At 32.9% G+C, this 19,494-nt stretch overlaps 1 protein-coding gene across 6 annotated transcripts in view; it reads left to right on the forward strand.

Annotated features, from left to right (window-relative positions):
* Window positions 1-19,494, forward strand: part of LOC108905968 (phosphatase and actin regulator 4) — a 285,928-nt gene that overhangs the window by 172,685 nt on the left and 93,749 nt on the right. For all 6 annotated transcript variants that reach the window (XM_018709058.1, XM_018709062.1, XM_018709059.1 and 3 more), the window contains 2 exons: window positions 10,810-10,971; window positions 12,431-12,532. In XM_018709058.1, the coding sequence (XP_018564574.1) occupies window positions 10,810-10,971; window positions 12,431-12,532 (264 nt within the window). The remainder of the gene's footprint in view (window positions 1-10,809; window positions 10,972-12,430; window positions 12,533-19,494) is intronic.

Here is a 19,494-nt window from a genome sequence, read left to right on the forward strand (position 1 = left end):
TGTTAGTTCTTAGAAACTGAGTACAACAGACCCAAATGTGTTTACACATTGGTGGATAAAATTTTGAACAATTGTTGTAACATCGGGTATGTCAAATGATTTTTTTATTATTTAAAAACACAAATTAATTTTATTAATTAATAAAGGCAAAAGCAGTTGAATTTGCCGATATAAAATAGGTGCGATAAAATTCTATTTACATATTTCTTTCCTTGCGAATGTTTTTGTCCGTTTTTATCACACCGCCATGTCGGTCGCATTGTGCGAGGTCAGGTTTTACAGTTGACCTGTTTCCAGTGCCGTGCAGAAGTGTATTTTTAAATCATTTTCGAACTGCCCTTTTTGATTTTTTTCTTTACAAAATTGTCTTTGTAAGGGTCCCCTGTATATCCAGATTTTTTTTTGGACAAATTCTGAATCACCCTGGATAATCTATTAGTTTATAGTGGTAATACATCAAATTTGTTGTAGTACATCAAAGTATCGAATTTTCTATACCTTGCGGAAAAGTACCATCTTTTATTTTAAAAGCAATAAATTTCAAACATTTTCTTTGTAGCGATTCAATATTATTAGTACTACATTGATAGGATACCATATTAACTGCACGTTTTCTACTATATTGTAGATCTTACAAATGAAAAATATAATGATTAGTTTTCAAGTTGCTTACATTCCATTCCGTCAACACTGTACGAGTAACAAGGAATAGGTATGTCATCAAAGTGAGTTCCTAAATTTTGTGTTTCTTTTTAACGCAGAAAAATAGAATTATTTTTGCAGTTATAATTTAATGTAGTTTCCTTTCAAGAAAATAAAACAAGATTACATTTCGACGTATTTAATTTCAGAGGATCGCAAGTGCGCCACTGAAAAATTTGATCTATGACATAGTGTAGATGTAGACAATCTTCTTGTGAAGGTACATTATTAAGTATTTTAAGATAATGAGCAAAAGGTAACTTTGGAATAGTAGTGCTGATTGCAAGGTCGTTTATGAATATTAGAAACAAAAGAGGGCCCAAATTTGAGCCTTGTGGTATTTCAAAATTGACATTATATTATATTGTATGGGTCTTGTACCTTCGTATTCAATACAGTGCCTTTTGCCTAATAAGGGAGATTCAGGATGATTTAAAAGACGTTCAGAAATTTCGATTTTCTGTAACTGTAACTACATAATGGTGAATTTGAGGTACATACACCTGCAATATCAGTGTTGCCACATCATTAATTAAAAAAGTTTACTTCACATTCACCTAGTGTGGCACTAGTCATGCTTAAGTGCAAAACTTTGGGCCAATAGGCATTGCGTAACATCGACAATTGAGATACGGCGTACTTTGTAGGTTATATCCCACTCGCATCTTCGTAAGTATATTACAAAAGGTTTTTTTTTTACCAAATTCAACACGCTGTCATGAAACTTGTTTAAATTTATTTGTTGTGTCACCAAATCAAGTTCCCGGAATAAAAATCAGACCACCTTGTACAACCCTGCTTGTTCAAAAAGTCTCTTCAACGAAAATTTCTCGCTATCCTACGCTGGGGGACTACTGATTCGACGGCGTAGCGTCGGGCACCTGACAGCCGTTTAGAAAAATTAGCAATTTAGGGTGAGATAAAAGTGATGCTTTATTCATTTTTCGTTTTCTGTGTAAGCATAAAGTTTGATTAATGGCGGCAGGTGGATTTTATGCAGGGAGTTGGCGTTGCAGGGTGATGCCTCGTTGAATTTTATTTTCAACTTGGCCCCGATTTTGTTTTGAGATTCGAGTCGACTGGATTTTATGATTCTGAAGTTTCCGCTCAATTCTTCATGGTAGTTTTTGCAGATTATTGGAAGTGTAAACACGTTTTTGTTTTATTAAGGCGCTTATACACGGGTCACTTTGTATGATTATCGCGGATGAATGCATTCATTGTGTATTCATTTTAAAAAGACGCTAAGGGGAATTGTAGTGTATGTAGTCTCATATTCAGCTTGCCTACAATTTCCCGTAAAGGTTCTTTAAAACTTTATTTTTATATTTTACTGCTAAAATTTTTAGTTTTTGCTCATTTTTTCATTTAAAAACCATTATTATTTACAATAACAATTCTTTCGTGGTTACAGGTTATTGAAAAAGACCTATAGTCATAGAAAATGGGCCTTTAGTCACTGAAGAAACGCTTATTATAGAAATTGCAACCCTATGTTGCATTCTACTAGGTTCTAGTTGTATTCGTCATTAATAATTTTTGAGATTTACTCTATACTTGTTGTCTTTTCGTTCCAGACCTATCATAAAAAAGGGACCTGTAGTCACATAAAATACGTTAATTATAGAAATCGCACATCAGTGTTGTCTTCTACTCGTACTATGTTCTAGTTGCATTCATCATTAATCGCTTTCGATTATTTACTCTTTACTCTTTATGGCTACTATTCATTGATTTACTCTTTATGGTTACTATTCATTCACTTTGTTTGCAAAAGTGCCGTCATATAAAATGTCCATTTCAAGGGGTCCAGCAGCCGGAAATATCTGGAAATCTCTTGGGAAATTCTAGAGAGAATCAGAATTAAAAAAAGGTGGGAAAAAGTATATGATCATATAAAAAGGTATAAAAAATCCTTTCTAATAACTTACTGATACATTTACTGTATAGTATTTGAAATTGTCAAACCATGATTTTGGCAATATATTTTCTTGCTTTTTGTTCGATCATTTCTTAGAAAACAAATTCGTTCTGTAAAGTTTTTTAGTCATCTCAATTTTTAAAATTTTCATGAAAACAAAAAATAAATTAATTTGTATCGACTTCATTTTTGGCAGTTGACTTTTTTATCTTACAGTACTAGAAGCACACGCAAAAAAAAATACCAAACATTTATAAAGGGTGTAAATGATGAATTTAGCCAAACTTTAATGGCATATTCTACCGATGAAAATAATCAAATTTTGCCCTATAAAAATTTTTGATAGGACGCGTCCCTACGGAGATACAGTGTGTTAAAAGTTTCAAATATTTATATTATTTTTTCTGTAAAATCACTGGTAAAATGATTCATTGATAAAATTTGGGTATGACATTTTTTTAGTAGGGACTATCTTTTCGTGGATAACTTATTCCAAAATATACTCCTGTGGCGTAGTTTTGGGGGAGTAGGGGGACTTTTAAAAAAAAATCGTACACCATTGTTTTTTTAAATAATTTTAAATGTTTTTAAAATGTACAATCAATTTGTGGCAATAAAGTATTCTTGTAAAGTATTCGTAAAATTTACTGGTTTTTAGATAATTGGGAAGTCAAATAAGAAGATACTTAAGTACCTACCTACGTTGCTATTTACCATTTTCTATTGATTGCTAAATGTGTAACAATAAATGCAATACCTAATATTTTTGAGAAATTTCAAAACACTAGGACAAGGAATGTTCAAAATATAAAAAAAATAATATAAATATTTGAAACTTTTAACACCCTGTATCTCCGTAGGGAAACATCCTATCTACAATTTTTATAGGGCAAACCTTGATTATTTTCATCAATAGAATACGCCATTAAAGTTTGGCTAAACTTATCATTTACACCCTGTGTAATAATAATAATATTTCTCGGCGATTATGACTAAAATAAAAAAACGAGATTTCACTTTTTTCTCAGTGTTACGAAAATAAAAATCTTACATACCTATTTACAAAACATAGAAGATTTTTTAAATGAACTGCTAATTATTCTGTATCTTGAACCAGAGCACTAAGTTTATACTTAATTATTTTAAAGAATTGAAGTATTTTTTTGTAGTTAACGTTTTATGAGCGAAATATAATTAGTATTTGTTATAAGCTTTTCTTAAAGCAGTTTTTGTTATAAAAATAGAAAAAATCCAATAGACTAAGATCCGGAGGTCTTACCGGTTATTCAAATGGTTTCTTAACTCTAGTAAACTTTGGTTATTAATGTTTCAGTATTCAAGTTCATCTGGTTTATTAAACACATTATTTTTTTTGCTTCAAAAGGGTATTTAGTTTCATGATACTCGATTTATGTACAAATGTGTTTTAACCTTTTTTAATTTTTGTAGTATTTGTAAGTTATATTAATAGTTGTAGTAAAAGCTGTCGCGGTAGTATCTGTTTACAATTAGACCATGAATTAGACAAATATTCCCTTCCTGTGACTCATCCATGTGTACAACACACAGCGTGCATTAGCGTCTTGCACTTCTCGCTCTACTTTCCGTCGCAATTAATGGCGAAATTCCTGTAATTAAAGCTAATTTTCGCCTGGTGTCTCTCATTACAACCGGTGGAATTATGCCATCATAATTTGTACGAACATCTACGAGTAAATAAAGCTAATTATTATAATTTGGCCGTTCGACCTCTCCGCAGGCATATTTAAGTGGAATTCAGAAAATGGCCCTGGTTACGTCATTATGCAGGGCACAGCCCCTTTGAAATTGCCTGACCTAGAACAGTAATCAAATATACAATGTAATTTTATTTTAAATCTGACAGCCCAACTTTTTTATTCGAAGTAATAGACTATTATTTCCAAATGCAAAGTTGTGGGAAATAACTTGATTAAGAAAAATTGTAAATATTGCTTTCCGGTGTTGCCAGATTTCTCCAATAGCTACTAAAACAATATTTTTGTAAATGGCAGCTCCGTATTTTTTTAACGTAATTTGACAAATCTTCAAATTCTAAATAAAAAATATAAAGTCACACTTCTTTATTGGAGTAGTCATTTTAGAACAAACAAAATTAATCTAAATAAACGTTATTTTTATGCACATTCAAATACAACTGTCAAATACCACAATGACAGCACAATAATGATGGCTCCTTTCAAACAATCCAATTTTTGTTTAATTTCCAAAATACGGTGTTGCTACGTAAAATAATATTCTTTTAGTATCTATTGAAGAAATATGGCAACACCGAAAAGCATTATTTCAAAATTTTTCTTAGTCAAGTAATTTCCTACAACTTCGCATTTGGAAGTACGAGTCTATCACTTCAAATAAAAAAGTTGCGCTATGTTAGGTTTTAAAAAAATTACTGTATGTACAGGATGAATCTTAAATGTGTACATACGTATATTTTAATAAGCGGTACTGTGTAAACAAGTAATTAATAGTTTTTTAACTGGTGTTTCTAAAAACAGAATTCAAACATTTAAAGTTAGAACTAAATGCACCATAGGAATGACGTATAGAATTATAATTGCGAGTCATAAAAACGATGGGAGATTTTAATTCTACATTACTAATGGTAGCTGAAGAATAAAATATAACAGAAGCGCGACTAGCAGGTCTTATTGTTAAAAAATGTAGGTAAAATACCAGGTAACCCAAACACCTGAACAGTTTTCAAGTTTAGAGCATATATGTGCATACAGGGTGGTCCGAATTTTATGCATAAAACTTCTAGGGCAGATAGATCTTTTTAAAATAATAGGTGTTTGCCTTATAAACATAGGTCTGGAACGGCCTCGTTTTAGAGATACAGGGTGTTGAAGTTGTTAAAAAAAATTATTTTTTGTTTATATCTCCGGAATACATCGACCGATTTCAATCAAATTTAGTACAGATAATGTATGATAGTAGGCCTTGTATTCCCTAAAATACGAGCTCTAAAGGTGCAGCCAGTGGTGTACAACTGGACAGGGTCACCCCTTATTTATGAAAAAAAACCTACGCCACTGTATATTTGATAAGCTGTTGTAACGGATTTATATTCTAATGCACATAATACGTAAAAACGGTAACTTGAATTTTTTCCCTAAAGTTCACCGTTCTCAAGTTATTCATACCAATACAATCCCCTTGTGTACAAGAATATTTATGTTTATGCTTAAAAGTAAGTGCAATTTGTAAGCACATCAACAAAATTCTTTACACTCGTCGCTTTCATCTTTTGGATTAAAACGATATTTGGAAAATCACAACGGCGCAATGAATGACACAGAAATGAAATTTTGAAAGCATTTAACGACAATCCTCGGCTAAGTAGGTACACGAAGAACGTCTCGGCAACTTGGGGTGAGTAAATCGAAAATTTGAAAAGTTCTACTTAAGGATGACAGAAATCCGTACCATTTACAACCTGGGCACAATTTACTTCCGGGAGATGCAGAGAGACGCCTGAATTTTTATCAGTGGTTGTTTGAATTCTTACTAGAAATACTTTGGACGATGAGGCTACGTTCACAAGGTGAGGGGCAGTGAATTTTCATAATCTGGATATTTGGTCACAAGAAAATCCTCATAAAATTCGATGTCATTTCTAAACTTTCTAGAAAACCATCTATTTGAATTATTAGAGGATGTTCCATTAAATATACGACAAAATAGCTGGTTACAAATGGATGGTGCCCCTGCGCATTTTAGGAGAATAATACAAGAATGGCTTAATGAAAATTATATGAGATGATGGATAGGTAGAAGACCAAATGCCAATGTCAACCATAATGGTGCAGAGGGTCCAGTGTCTTGGCCAGCCAGATCGCCAGATCTAAACTACCTGGACCTCTATGTTTGGGGTGACCTACCTGAAAAGTTTACTCTACTCCAATAGATACTAGACCACAACTACTGCAGCGAATAGAAAACCACCATATGATATTAGCTTGAATTAGTTCCATTAATAGAAGATGTCAGAAATGTATCGATATGGGTGGTTCGCATTTTAAACAATTGCTGTAAATACGTAACGTTAATTTTGTTTCTTGTTTAGTTGTTGTTGCTTGGTAAATGTATTTTTATTATTATTTTGATTTAAATTGTTCTTATTTGTAAAGATAATACCTCCAGGGAAAACTAAAACACCAGGAACACTGCCTCACAAGTGATGTGGAAAGAATTTTGTTGATGTGCTTGTAAATTGCACTTACTTTTAAGCATAAACATAAATATTTTTGTAATATTATGATCTGAAGTGTCTGCCACAAGGGGATTGTATTTGTATCAATAACTTGAAAATGGTGAACCTTAGGGAAAAAATTCAAGTCACCTATTTTACGTATTTAGTGCATTAGAATATAAATCCATTACAATAACTTGTAAAAAATACAGTGGCGTAGGTTTTTTTAAAAAAAGGGGGTGACCCCTGTTTAGTTGTACACCACTGGCTAAACTTTTAGAGCTCATATTTTAGGGAATACAAGGCCTACTATCGTACATTATTTGTACCAAATTTTATTGAGATCGGTAAATAGATTCCTGAGATATAAAGAAAAAATAATATTTTTTTAACAACTTCAACACCCTGTCTCTAAAACGAGGCCGTTCCAGACTTATGTTTATAAGGCAAACTCCTATTATTTTAAAGAGATCTATCTGTCCTCTAAGTTTCCTGCATAATATTCGGACCACCCTGTATAATAATTTTATCAACACATTATTGTCATTGAAGATGAGATGTCTTATCACAAATCTTACTCTCTTCAAACTTGAAGAGACTAAATTCTGAATGTGATTTGGGAATGCCAATTCACTGCCAAAGTAAAGTCATAAATCTGTCAAGGTCCGTGTCAAGATGTCTGAATGAATCTCATAGTTAATGGGATTCATTTTGCGCGTGAATGAGACAAGTTTCCATTTAGATATATTTAAATAAATCATTTAAATTACACCATTCTACCTTATTTTACTGACGTAATCATCAACACTTGACACAGTAGAAAAATATTTCAAGTAGTCTGCATATATTAATTTATAGCAATTGAGAAAGGTAGTAATGTCGTTAATAGAAATAGAAAAGAGAAGGGGTCCAGATTAGAACCCTGGGATATCCAGAGGTAATAAGTGACGGTTAGATTTAAATCCATTATAACTGGCGTAATGCAGGCTACTCGACAATTGCGTCTCTATTATCGAACTTTTTGTAAGAAATACGAAGAAGAAAGTTGAATATAGATAGGTATTTTCTATGACCTATGAATTGCACTAATTATGTCTTGTGGACACTTGGGGTATGAGTACTCTTGTGTCTACTGTCACTTTCTTTTTGGCTTTGGCTTGCCTGACACTGGTTGCGAGGTCTTCTGTGATTACCTGAAAATTTGGAAGCTTTTAGGAGCTTGCTGTATCGCTGGAGATCTTTACCGCAGTATTGGACAACACTTGGGTGGTTGGGGCTTTAGAATTGAGGTTTAGGCCGGGAGGAATGTGCTCGAAAAAATTTGTGAAATTTTTTTAACAATGTTTTGATTTATTTATTATGGTGTAACATTCAAATAAGACACTTTAATAAAATACATATTTATTGTTGTGTCCCAGTATCCTTGGCTAGGAAATTTTATACCATCCTGTATCGTGTAGGAACACAATCAGATGTCTAGTTTTTATAACAACCAAAGTCCGGTCGTGCGCGCTTCACGCGGAGTAGGGCGAATATTAAATTCGAAAAAGAAACAGAACTTCTTGAAACGCGGGTCAGAAATAAGTACGTGAAATCGTTCATTCAACCTATGCCGTTGTAAAATTGCAATAGAAATATTAGAGTAGCCTCGATGCCGATATTTTGAACTGTACATCGTACATTACATCACCAGCATCCAATAGCTTTGCTAATAGTCAACTAAAAACAGTCAACTCGCCGGAGGTTGCTCCGTAAGTATAATTGCCGATCTTTTTTATTATTGCAGTTAGGTATACCGTGGTTTAAATATCCACAGGGCAAGTAAGTTAGGAGTAGGCGTGTACCGCGTTCGAGTCCCTCCGATCAGGTTTACACCTGATTATGTAATCAGCACGTGTCGCCCTGGGAGCCGTACTCCACATCTACACGATGTCTCTACCAAGCCTGTTTGCTGCGTCTTCCCCGTGGTTTTCCACTACATAGACTTCCTAGACGTATTGGCATTTCGGCCGATCTGATGTCGTCAGTCTATTCGTCAGAGCCATTTCCGGGACCATGGAGCCGCCATTTTAGCTTGTGGATTGGACCACGTGGATAAGTCAGGTTTTATTTTATGAATAACCACAAGATTTTGATTTCCATGCCAAATTTTAAACCTATTTTGTTCACATGACGTAACCATATTTAAATTTTCCTAATTACTGGATATCTGATTATGAGGTATATCTATGTATAACTGTGTATATTCTATCCGTCAACATTTAATATTATTTCATTATGTAAGGTACTTGTGATCACAAATAACCCACTACTATTTTGACACCGTTATTATATTATTTTACAATTATTAAATACAAAAATCTACATTTGAATGCTGCGTTAACCTTCACTTTTTTTTTGACTTATTATATAGGTATACTTATTAAATGTAGTATCAACTTTAATGCATTTTTGTAGATTAATTTAGAAGGTATATTTCATACCCATTACTTTACTTCATTACATCAAGTATTAGTGTAGCCATTCTTCAGTTTGAATAGTTTCTGATAAAACTGTTTTTAAATTTTATGTTTTCTGGTTTTCTTTCGTGATGTCTGTAACTACCTCAACTCACCAATGTTATACTTTAAATTGATAAAAAAAAACATCAGTATTTTTGATATTGACATTTATCACTTTCATCAATATTTGTTTACATATTTAAAAGTGATTGGCGCCCCTAGAAATAACCCTTAGATTGCATAATATATTTATTCCCTACTTGATGTGAATTAACACTTTTACCTTACCCACAACCTAGCCATAAAAGCCGGTGCATAAAAACAAATAAAGTGTGGTAATCTAGCAAATAAAGAAATAAACGACGCCATAATACAATGAATTTAATCATAAAATAGGTATTTACAATAAATAAGTACATGATTCTTAAAGAGCTTTATATAACACAACTTTAAATTTTGAGTTATTCTACACGTACGGCCAGGTTGCGATATTGGTTACTGAACACTAAAAGACACAGAGTCGACGTTCAATCACACGCCTTGATGGGGTTGTAGAAGTGGTTATAGTGAAGTCCGCTTTATAAATGGACAATTGATTTCTCTGGATTTTCAGGATCTTTGAACTGTAATGGTTTTGTAGCCTAACGTGGTAGTTTGTATTCCCCAGTTCGAATTTCACATTTTTTGGAGTTTTTGCTTTCCGAAATCTAAAATTGGGGTATTTGCAACTTTGGCGGAAATTTTCAAAACAGGCGAAATTTGAATGTCTACGTGACTATTTTTTTTTAGGGTTTAGGAATTTTAACTGTTTTTAGAAATCTCACGTGTAAATTCAAAATGTCTTCGGCAAATTGACATTTAACGCGACAAAATTTCAATAAATGTAACCTGCGCTTTTATAAAAATGTATTCAGTGCCTAGAAGTCCTCTGTAATTAACTGTGTAACCTTAAAACAGGAATTGAACCGTCCTCTGTCTTAATCCAGCATTGCCAAGTTTCCTGGAGACGCAAGTGAGTCTGAGTCGTCTCCTTGTTGGCAAGACCTCGTAGGAAAGGATTAAGGTCGCGATGTCCGCATCAATTATCTCATCAATGGTATTGCGACCGATTATTTTCATACTCCGGCGAATAACTGAATCAGTTTGACGTCGAGTCGAATTAGCAGAACGCCACTCTAATTTTCATCGACTTCCATTTCAATTAACGTAATTTTTTTTGTGTCACAGAAATTGCTTTTGTTTGCACTAATTCGAAGGAATTGTGTGCGATCAGCAGGCGTTAAATTGTAAGTGTGTACCTATTTCGGCTTTCATTAGAAATAAACGAGAGATGATTGCAGGAAATTGAAGTATTAATACCTAGAATTTAAAAAATTACAACTGGACAATTAGCTATTAGATTAGAGAGGTATTAATTTTGCAAATTATTGTATTATTATTCTTCTTTTCAGCAAAAAAGCAGAACGGGTCGGCATTCCGAACGAACAGCCTCGGGAGCGGGACCAGAACGCCCCCTGCCGAGAGAAAGAGCAAATTCTCAATAGGAAAATTACTAAGGCCGTGGAAATGGAAACGGAAAAGAAAATCGGATAAGTTAGAAGCCGTTTCTAGAAGTAAGTACCCCTAGTAAGTTTACCAGCCGAAGTTCACAGATAAAGCGACATCTATTAACAGCTGTTACAAAGTTATGGTATTCCTTAATTACTATAGGTTTCGAATATATTACCCTCTCACTTTGAACGCTAATTACAAAAATAGAGGGGCAAAAAATTGTGAAAAACATAGCTTGATATACTTTTGAGTATTGATTTGTTGGAGATTTAGAGACTAGATACACAAGTTCTGAATCCACTGTCTTCCAATTTTGATTATTAATGAATTCTAATTTGATTTCATTAAAATTTATTTGGAAGTCAATTAAATCCTTAATATCAGAAATATAACAAAATGGAGTTCCCCAACTCCCTTTCCTAAATACTTTTTGACTAAATTTATTTTGTAATAACTAATTGTTAGATACTTCCTTTTTTAACAGTTATTTTGAAAAATGACTTTTGGACTAATTTATACAAATTGTTTCTGCATTAAATACAATATCAGAATATCGATGTTGTTACAAATTTCGCTAATATTTTTGTGGTAAACAAAACTAAACTAAAATAGTGTTATTAAAGTGACCAAAAAATAAACAAATAAGTCTCTGACATCACTCATTGGTGGGGCATTCCAAAAATATCTCCAAAACTTCTGGATGTCTGTATTCCTATATCTACAAACTTATGCGAATTTTTAAAGTGTTCCATTTTTTTTTTTAGAACAAATTGAGCTTTTGGCATTAGCAGTAACAGATGATCTTAATATTTTAAGATGCGTTCAATTGAATAAATCTATGTATGTTTTTAGAATCCCAAGTAAAACTCGAATACTGCAAAAACTGCTGTTTCTGAAAACGGCAATTCAATTAGATGCCCAATTGTGTTTAATTCGTGTTTAACAGATCACTAAAATGTTTTTATGTCAAGCAAAATAAATACAGTCTTAATTTATAACATTTTATCTCAGAAACTGATATTAATTACATCTTATACACTAATACCTCTAATCTATTATAAAAATTATCTACATCTTTTATATTCCTTATCTATAAAGAGGTATAACGAAAATACAAACAAAATGCTGTTTTCTGATGGACCACTTCTGGGTTATTTTTTAACAAAACAACTTGTTCAGGATTATATAAGTTTCCTAGAAAGATTAGTTATGTATATGTAGAGGAAAAGTCAATAAAGAGGGTCTCAAAACATACAAAAAGGTGATTGATCACAATTCTAAAAGCTATTAAAGTTAGGGTGCATCGATATATACATTCCTCACTGCCTTCTTTAAAGTTGGGGTATAACTTGACATCAAATGCTTGTAATGTGGTAAACTTTGAAACTATTATCTCTCAAAATTGCTTGTAAGTTTGATATTGATTTTTTGTTTACATTTCAAGCAGAAATGTAATCTTGTGATGTATTTTTTTAAGGAAAATAATGCTTGATTTATAAATGAGGGTTTATTTATTTTCAGCCTTAGAAAGAAAAATTTCTGTCCGAGCCAATAGAGACGACCTGGTGCTGAAAGGAATCCTGCTACCAGAAAGTCCATTATCACCTCCAAAATCCGAGCCAGGTGAGTAAAAAGCCCCCCCAGCATCAAATTAATAAAAAAGACAGTTTTATTTTCCGAAATTAATCCGATTTTATTCACATAATTTCAGCTTCTTAAGGAAAATTAACGAGATACCTACTTATCCTTGTTTATATAATGAAGGCTACTTAGTAATTGAGGACGAACTATAAGTTGTAGTGCAACAAATGCCTGTCATTAGCACCACCTATTCAATAATTGTAGACGGCCTAGACGTATACATATTTGCCTCTTTTAATTTTGAATGTTCTTCCCTTTTTATTCACAGAGACAGAAAAAAATGCAAATAAAGTTCTTTGTTTAAGATAGTTTATAAAAAATTAATGAAAGGGGGAAGTTATCAAGTGTTAGGTAGCGACCTCCAGCGGAACATATGCGAAGTTCACCTTTCGTGCTGGCGCAGATCTCTTCCTTTGATTTGTGGGTTTTATCGAACTTTCTGTTTTGCTTTGGACCGGTGCCAGTAGGTGGCGTACCAACGCGTAATACGATGGATTTTTATATCCTGCACCACACTTTTGATAATATAATCTGCAAACCCATGTTATTACTATTATTTATTCAAATTTAATGCAGCAAATTTTCTTCGTCCATTGTTATTTAGTCACAAGTCTGATTTATTTGTATCAATTTCTATGGTGTGTTCAAATAAGAAATATATAGGGTGTCCCAGAGAACAGTGATCATACAACAACCACAAATTCTTCAGGTAGAAACAGGTTAAGTTAGTTTACGTAGAAGCTGTATTAATTGACTATGTGTTTGGGAAATCCATTTTTTACGGCTATATTTATAAGAACTTCTTTTGTTCGAATCAATGGTGCAAGTTTGAATGGATTAGAAAAAAAACCTGCCTCTGAATGAACTCATCTAGTTACATAGAAGAAGAGTCCAATCGCACTTATACAAAGTCTTTGTTACGGAAAGCCGTATGGCTCTTCTCTTCTGTATTCTTCCATTGTCCTTCTTCTTTACGCTTTTTTACTTTTCACCGGTTTTTTTAGTTTACACCTTCTCTTTTAGTTTAAGCTCATTTGTTATACTTTTCACTCGCGTTTTTTTGCCCGCTTATTTTTAACATTACGTCTGCCATTTTCACTCCTACTTTTTTTATTGTCAGCTTACGCTTGCTTTTTTTACTGTACGCCTACTTTTACGCCAATCTTTCTTCTCTACGCCTACTTTTCTTACTTACCGTCTGCTTGTTTTTACTACATTCCTGCTTACTTTTACCATATGACATTTTTTTACTTTACGCCCGCTTCTTTACTTTCCATCCGCTTGTTTATGCTTTACGCCCGCCTTTATTTCTTTGTAGGCACATTTTTGACGAATGCCATTTTTGTCCCGTTTCTTTTATTAAACACTTCCTTGTTTTTATATTATGCACGTTTTTCTGCGCTCGCTTCTTTACTTTCCGCCCGCTTTTCTTACTTGGTATCCGCTTGGTTATTCTTTACGTCTGCTTTTTTCCTTTGTCTTGCTTTTTTCTTTCACTGTTCCCGATTTCTTGCTTCTTGACAACTCTTTTACTTTACATCCGTTTTTCTTATTTTACGCCCGCTTTTCAACTTTGCCCCCGCTTTTTTCTTTACACCTGCTTTTTTTCTTTACTCCTGCTTTTTTTCTTTAAGCCTGCTTTTTTCTTTACGCCTGCTTTTTTAATTCCTTCAAAAATCTTCTCTTTGTTTCGAGAGGAAGGTGTCACATACGGACTCGTCAGGGGATAATCTAAGGAATTTTAAGGTGACCATATCCCTGACCGAGAAATAGTGAAATTTTTGGCGTTTTTAGGTAGTGAAATCTTGAAAAGTAAAACGTGTAGAACAAAAGTAAGCACAAAAATAAAATCCTTGATATTCTGTTTGTTCATTGTTACCATTTAAATTTATTCAAATAAAATTACTAAAAAAAAGCGTTTGTAAAACAATGCGTTCGCTGTTATCCTAACCCCACATTTTAAGAATTATTTTCACGTACTTATAAATAAAAGTAACCAATTTTATATGTAGGACTAAGCAGGTAAATATTATAAGAATATTTACATGTGGAGTTATTTACATGTGGAGTTATATATATTATATAAAAAAGTTAGTATTTTTGTAGATTTCAGTACCTAAAACCATGATGGTTTGATCGTTTTTTGCACCTGGTTATTCGTTTTACTGCGGCGTTTTTGAAAATACTGAGGTGGCTTGACATAACATTCCTATTATTTGATAAGCTTTAGATTATTCAGTTATTAAATGTTTGAAAGAATATGGCGCCCTTAAGAACTACCCAAAATCAATCACCCTATGCTAAAAAAAAAGATGCAGTACTTTTTAAATTGTACATATTCATTGTTTTATTTTAATAAATTTATGTTTTATTTATTAACCTTTTAGAGGACCGGCATTTAACAAGTATTCATGAAATTTCAATTTCATAGTACTTCGAGCAATCAAATTTTGCAACTGCCCTTTTTAACTTTTAGAACTAACTTTTTCTTTAAGAACTGCCTTTTCGGTTTGTAAAATAGATGTTATTGTTGGTATTGTTACTTTTATACATGGGTCATCACAAAGCAGTTATCTCGACAACAGCTGGAAATTCGCCAGAAATTAAGAGGGTATATGAAACAAATAACAAAGTTACTGTTCTGTCAATAAAAACAAATAAATGGTAAGTCACCAGGGGGGTATCACTCCCCCTAACCTTAGGATTCATGGTATATCCTTCCATACGTTTCCATTACATTAATTAGCAACTATGTATCATTCTGTCTTCAACAACTAGCTAGTGTCACCTGAAATAAGTCGAGGCTCCCCCGGACGCTAACTAGTAAGCATCCCAACTACCGGGTGTGCGAGTCAACTACTATTATTATGCCACCTACCTCAACACCACCCAGTATGTGTCAATCAAAGCGCATGTAAGACCCCTTAGAACTTACAAGGCACACTTTGAAGGAACCACAGCCATAAAGACCGGGAACACGTGGCATGCCCTGGGGTTTTCAAAAACATAAACGAGTATGGCATATTACTCACAAATTCACAAATCATTAAACAAATATATTCAATCTAGCACACAGATATAATAATCGACCTTATTCGCACATAAATACTTGGCTGGCGCATTCCGTGTATACAGCTGAGGTTTGATTCAAAGCAACCACGATAGTTTCATTTCATAATAAAATATATATTGATTCGTATTATTACAATACTTTAAAAATAAACAAGTGTTACAGGTTAGAACTAACCCTTAGATTCTCAAAGAGAAAGATAAAAGCCATACGGCTTTGTGTAAAAAGACTATGTATATGACTCGCTCACTTTCAGTTTCGCTTATCTCGATAAGTATTCATTTTTGAGTTTTAGGCGGAGACAACTTTTGATCAAGACTTCTCAAACTATGTATAACATATTTCATATTCAGATAATTTGACGGGTTGCCGATTTCTATTAACTGTGTGCGCAGTCCTTTATTTAAATGTAGTTCTTAAAATATTTCGTTTCCCATAGACAGTCGTTTTGTTGCAGTTTTTTTCAGTGTAGTAAATGGAATATTCTCTTTTTACTTGAATTTTTCTAGGTAATTTTAAGAAAAATTGACGAGTGGTATTTTTTGTGTGGAAGTCGCTTATCAGACATTAACAAAAAACCATTTAAAAATTAAACTTTAACGCCCGGTAACTTTTACACAAAGTATTTTTGGTCTAGAATAAGTTGACTTAAATTCAGTTGATCTTGATCAGGAATCTGCATGGCCACTGGTTTTTTGTGGTCACTCTGTACAATTTTAGATTTAATTACATGAGATCTTACTTAAGTACAAAAACCCAGTGGCGTACAGTTATTATCAATATCCAATATTTCAGAATCGGTTACCATTTTTCGTTTAATTTTATTTTGTTCTATTATTTTGCGCCTTGTGTCCTATGGATGTTTCACGGTTAATTACGTATACGGACAACATAACCCCTGCCCGTCCGGCACGTCGTTTGGCGGGTCGGGGATTAGTTTGCATTTATTGTGACGTTCGTGGAGATAAAGGATTTTTGGTCGTGACATGCAATAACCGGAGCATCAGAGCTCCAATAACGCTTCCAGAATGAAATCGGGAAATGGCACTTTTTACATCATCGGAAAATAACATCTCGCCATCTCGCAGCTTTTAATTTCCGCTTAGAAGTAGATATTCGTGCTTTTTATCGCAGCAGCATCTTTGGAGGAATGCTCCCACAAAAGATAGTCTTTATTCGCAAGAAATGATTAAATCTCCCCTGCGTTAGTATCGGGTGGTTTATAAATTCCAATATCTGATTTACATTTTTATTTATTTGAATAAAATTAAAGATTAACCATTTATTTGTGGCATTTTTAAATCAGTTTGTCGTTTATTCATATGTTAACATGCCACAGATGGAAAAAGTAGAAGCAAGTGATAGCAACATTAGATATAGGTACCCCGTCTAAGGCGGATAAACAAACAAATTATAAACTGTCACATTTGACAGTTTTAGACAAAAATACAACATTTTGAAAACGAAAGTGATCAGCGCTCGCATCATACAGTATTAAGCTAATTCAAACAAATTTAAAACATTCTTTCTAAATATAAACAGTCGTATCAAATGAAGTCAAACAATGTTCTTCGATACGTGAAATCTCGGTATGTAAAATATATACATACATATTATAAGCCCACAGACAAAATTGTTAATTGTTCACATTGCTGGAAAGGTTACTAGATATATGGGTTACATGCAACTAGCATTGAATTATACTCCCAATACCCAGTAATCATTCAACGGAGTATTTTTGTTGATCTTTTATCTCCTTTGACAAAGACGAACGCGTAAAAAACAGCTACCCACTACAAAGAGATCTTTTTGCTTCCACATTTTACCCCCATTTTCATCATGGAATTAATAAATATTAATATAATAAACATTAAACTTTTAGAAAAAATAAACATTTTGAGATAACAGTGTCAATAGCGCTTGCATGCAGATGTAAGATGTTTTTTAACAAACCAATATTTGCCCTTTTTATTACATTTGTAAAAAAAACATATTCTATTATTAGCTCACTTATTTTTTACTCTAAATTAAAGGTATTCACTTAATCGAAATAAATTCAATTTTTTTTTAATCTTATCAAACGAAATCACCTTCAATACCATAAATGTATCTAACCCCATCTAGATTTCTGATATCGAAGAACATTGTTCGCCTTTTTTGAAAAAAAAAATGTTTAATTTTTATTTTTAATAATATTTGGTATATACTTGGTGTTCCACCTAAGAAATAAATTAAATTTGAAAAATTAAATTCTCAGTAAATGCATATGTCAATATTTAGGCACAAAAGCAACTAATGATCGAAACTCTACAACGCCTGTGAACTTGGGAAAAATGAATTGAAAACAGCATCTTCTTAGATAACAAATTCCGCCAACACTAAACTATGAAGCTATCGGGATGAAATTTTTACCACTTATTAAGGGTGCAAAGAGCTTAAAAAATCCTGAATTACAAGTGTCTGCGATGAAAATTGCATTATTTATTAGCAATTGAAAACAAAAACGGACATTTTCGACCATTTTTGGGCTCTTTCGCATAAACAAATTATCGGAATTTAATCGAACTTGTCTCATTTTACAGGTTTATTTAAAAATTTTTTTTCCCATAGTTGAATAAATTTAAAGTATGTATATTTAAAACTATTTGTCTCGTAATAAAAATATATCGAAATCTTTATGAATTAAATACACTTATCTAATTTCCAGAATATTCAGGCTTTTGATGATAGTATTATAAATAAATTATATTTTTTAAAATGCTTGTAACTTTTAAACAAAAACGAATCGGATCATATAAGAAAAAATGTTTAAAATTAACACATCTACCATCTCTCAAAGTTTGTCATAGAGCTTGCGGAACACCCTGTATTTAAAAGAGAGAAAACATGTCTTTGTCAATTTAAATCGAAATATAGTAACAATCAGAAAAGCTAGATGCATATGAAATAGTATATTAAGCATTAAGATTGGTAAGGGTAATTTACCGTTCGAAGACAATGTTTGGAGGCTGAGAACGGTATAACTCTTAACGTTCGTGATGCTTATACTATTTTTTGCACGATCGCAATAAATGAAAACGAAATTATATATACGTACTAGCTGACCCGGCAAACGTTGTTTAAAAAATAAAAACAGAAAATTTTTTCCAAAAAATAAAAAAACAAATTTTGAGGTGGACCACCCTTAACATTTAGGGGTATGAAAAATAGATGTTGGCCGATTCTCAGACCTACTCAATATGCTCACAAAATTTCATGAGAATCGGTCAAGCCGTTTCGGAGGAGTACGGGAACCAACATTGTGACACGAGAATTTTATATATAAGATTTAATTTTTTATGTAACGTCAAACGTTTCTGAATAAATTTGCGAAGCAGGTTTTTTGAAATCTACTGATGTTTATTGTTGTCACGGCTTTCTTAATTGACGAAATTGACAGTTCTAGAACCGGTAGCTATGGTGTTATTTATTAATAATTGAAAGTTCTCCAATTTTACGACGCGTTGTTGCATTTACGAGAATTTAAGAAAGCAAAGTGTTGGTAAAATGAGCGATTCGTCTTTAGATGCAGAGTTAGAAGAAGCGTGGAGTGTTGGATGTTCCACATTAATTCCTGAGAAATCAAGGGAGCGCTATGAAAATACATACAAGATTTTCAAGAAATGGTGTGAGACAAAAAACCAACATATTACCGAGAAAGTTATGGTGGCGTACTTTGTCCAAAGGAACGAAAAATTAAAAGCTCCAGGAAGCTTATGGGCAGAGTATTCAATGTTAAAAAGGACAATTTTTGTTCATGACTCGCTTGACATTTCCAAATTTTCGACATTAATTGGCTACCTCAAACGGAAAAATGTTGGTTACAGACCAAAAA

The sequence above is a fragment of the Anoplophora glabripennis genome, unplaced genomic scaffold (assembly GCF_000390285.2).
Source record: "Anoplophora glabripennis isolate ALB-LARVAE unplaced genomic scaffold, Agla_2.0 scaffold113, whole genome shotgun sequence".
Taxonomy (NCBI): Eukaryota; Metazoa; Arthropoda; class Insecta; order Coleoptera; family Cerambycidae; genus Anoplophora; species Anoplophora glabripennis.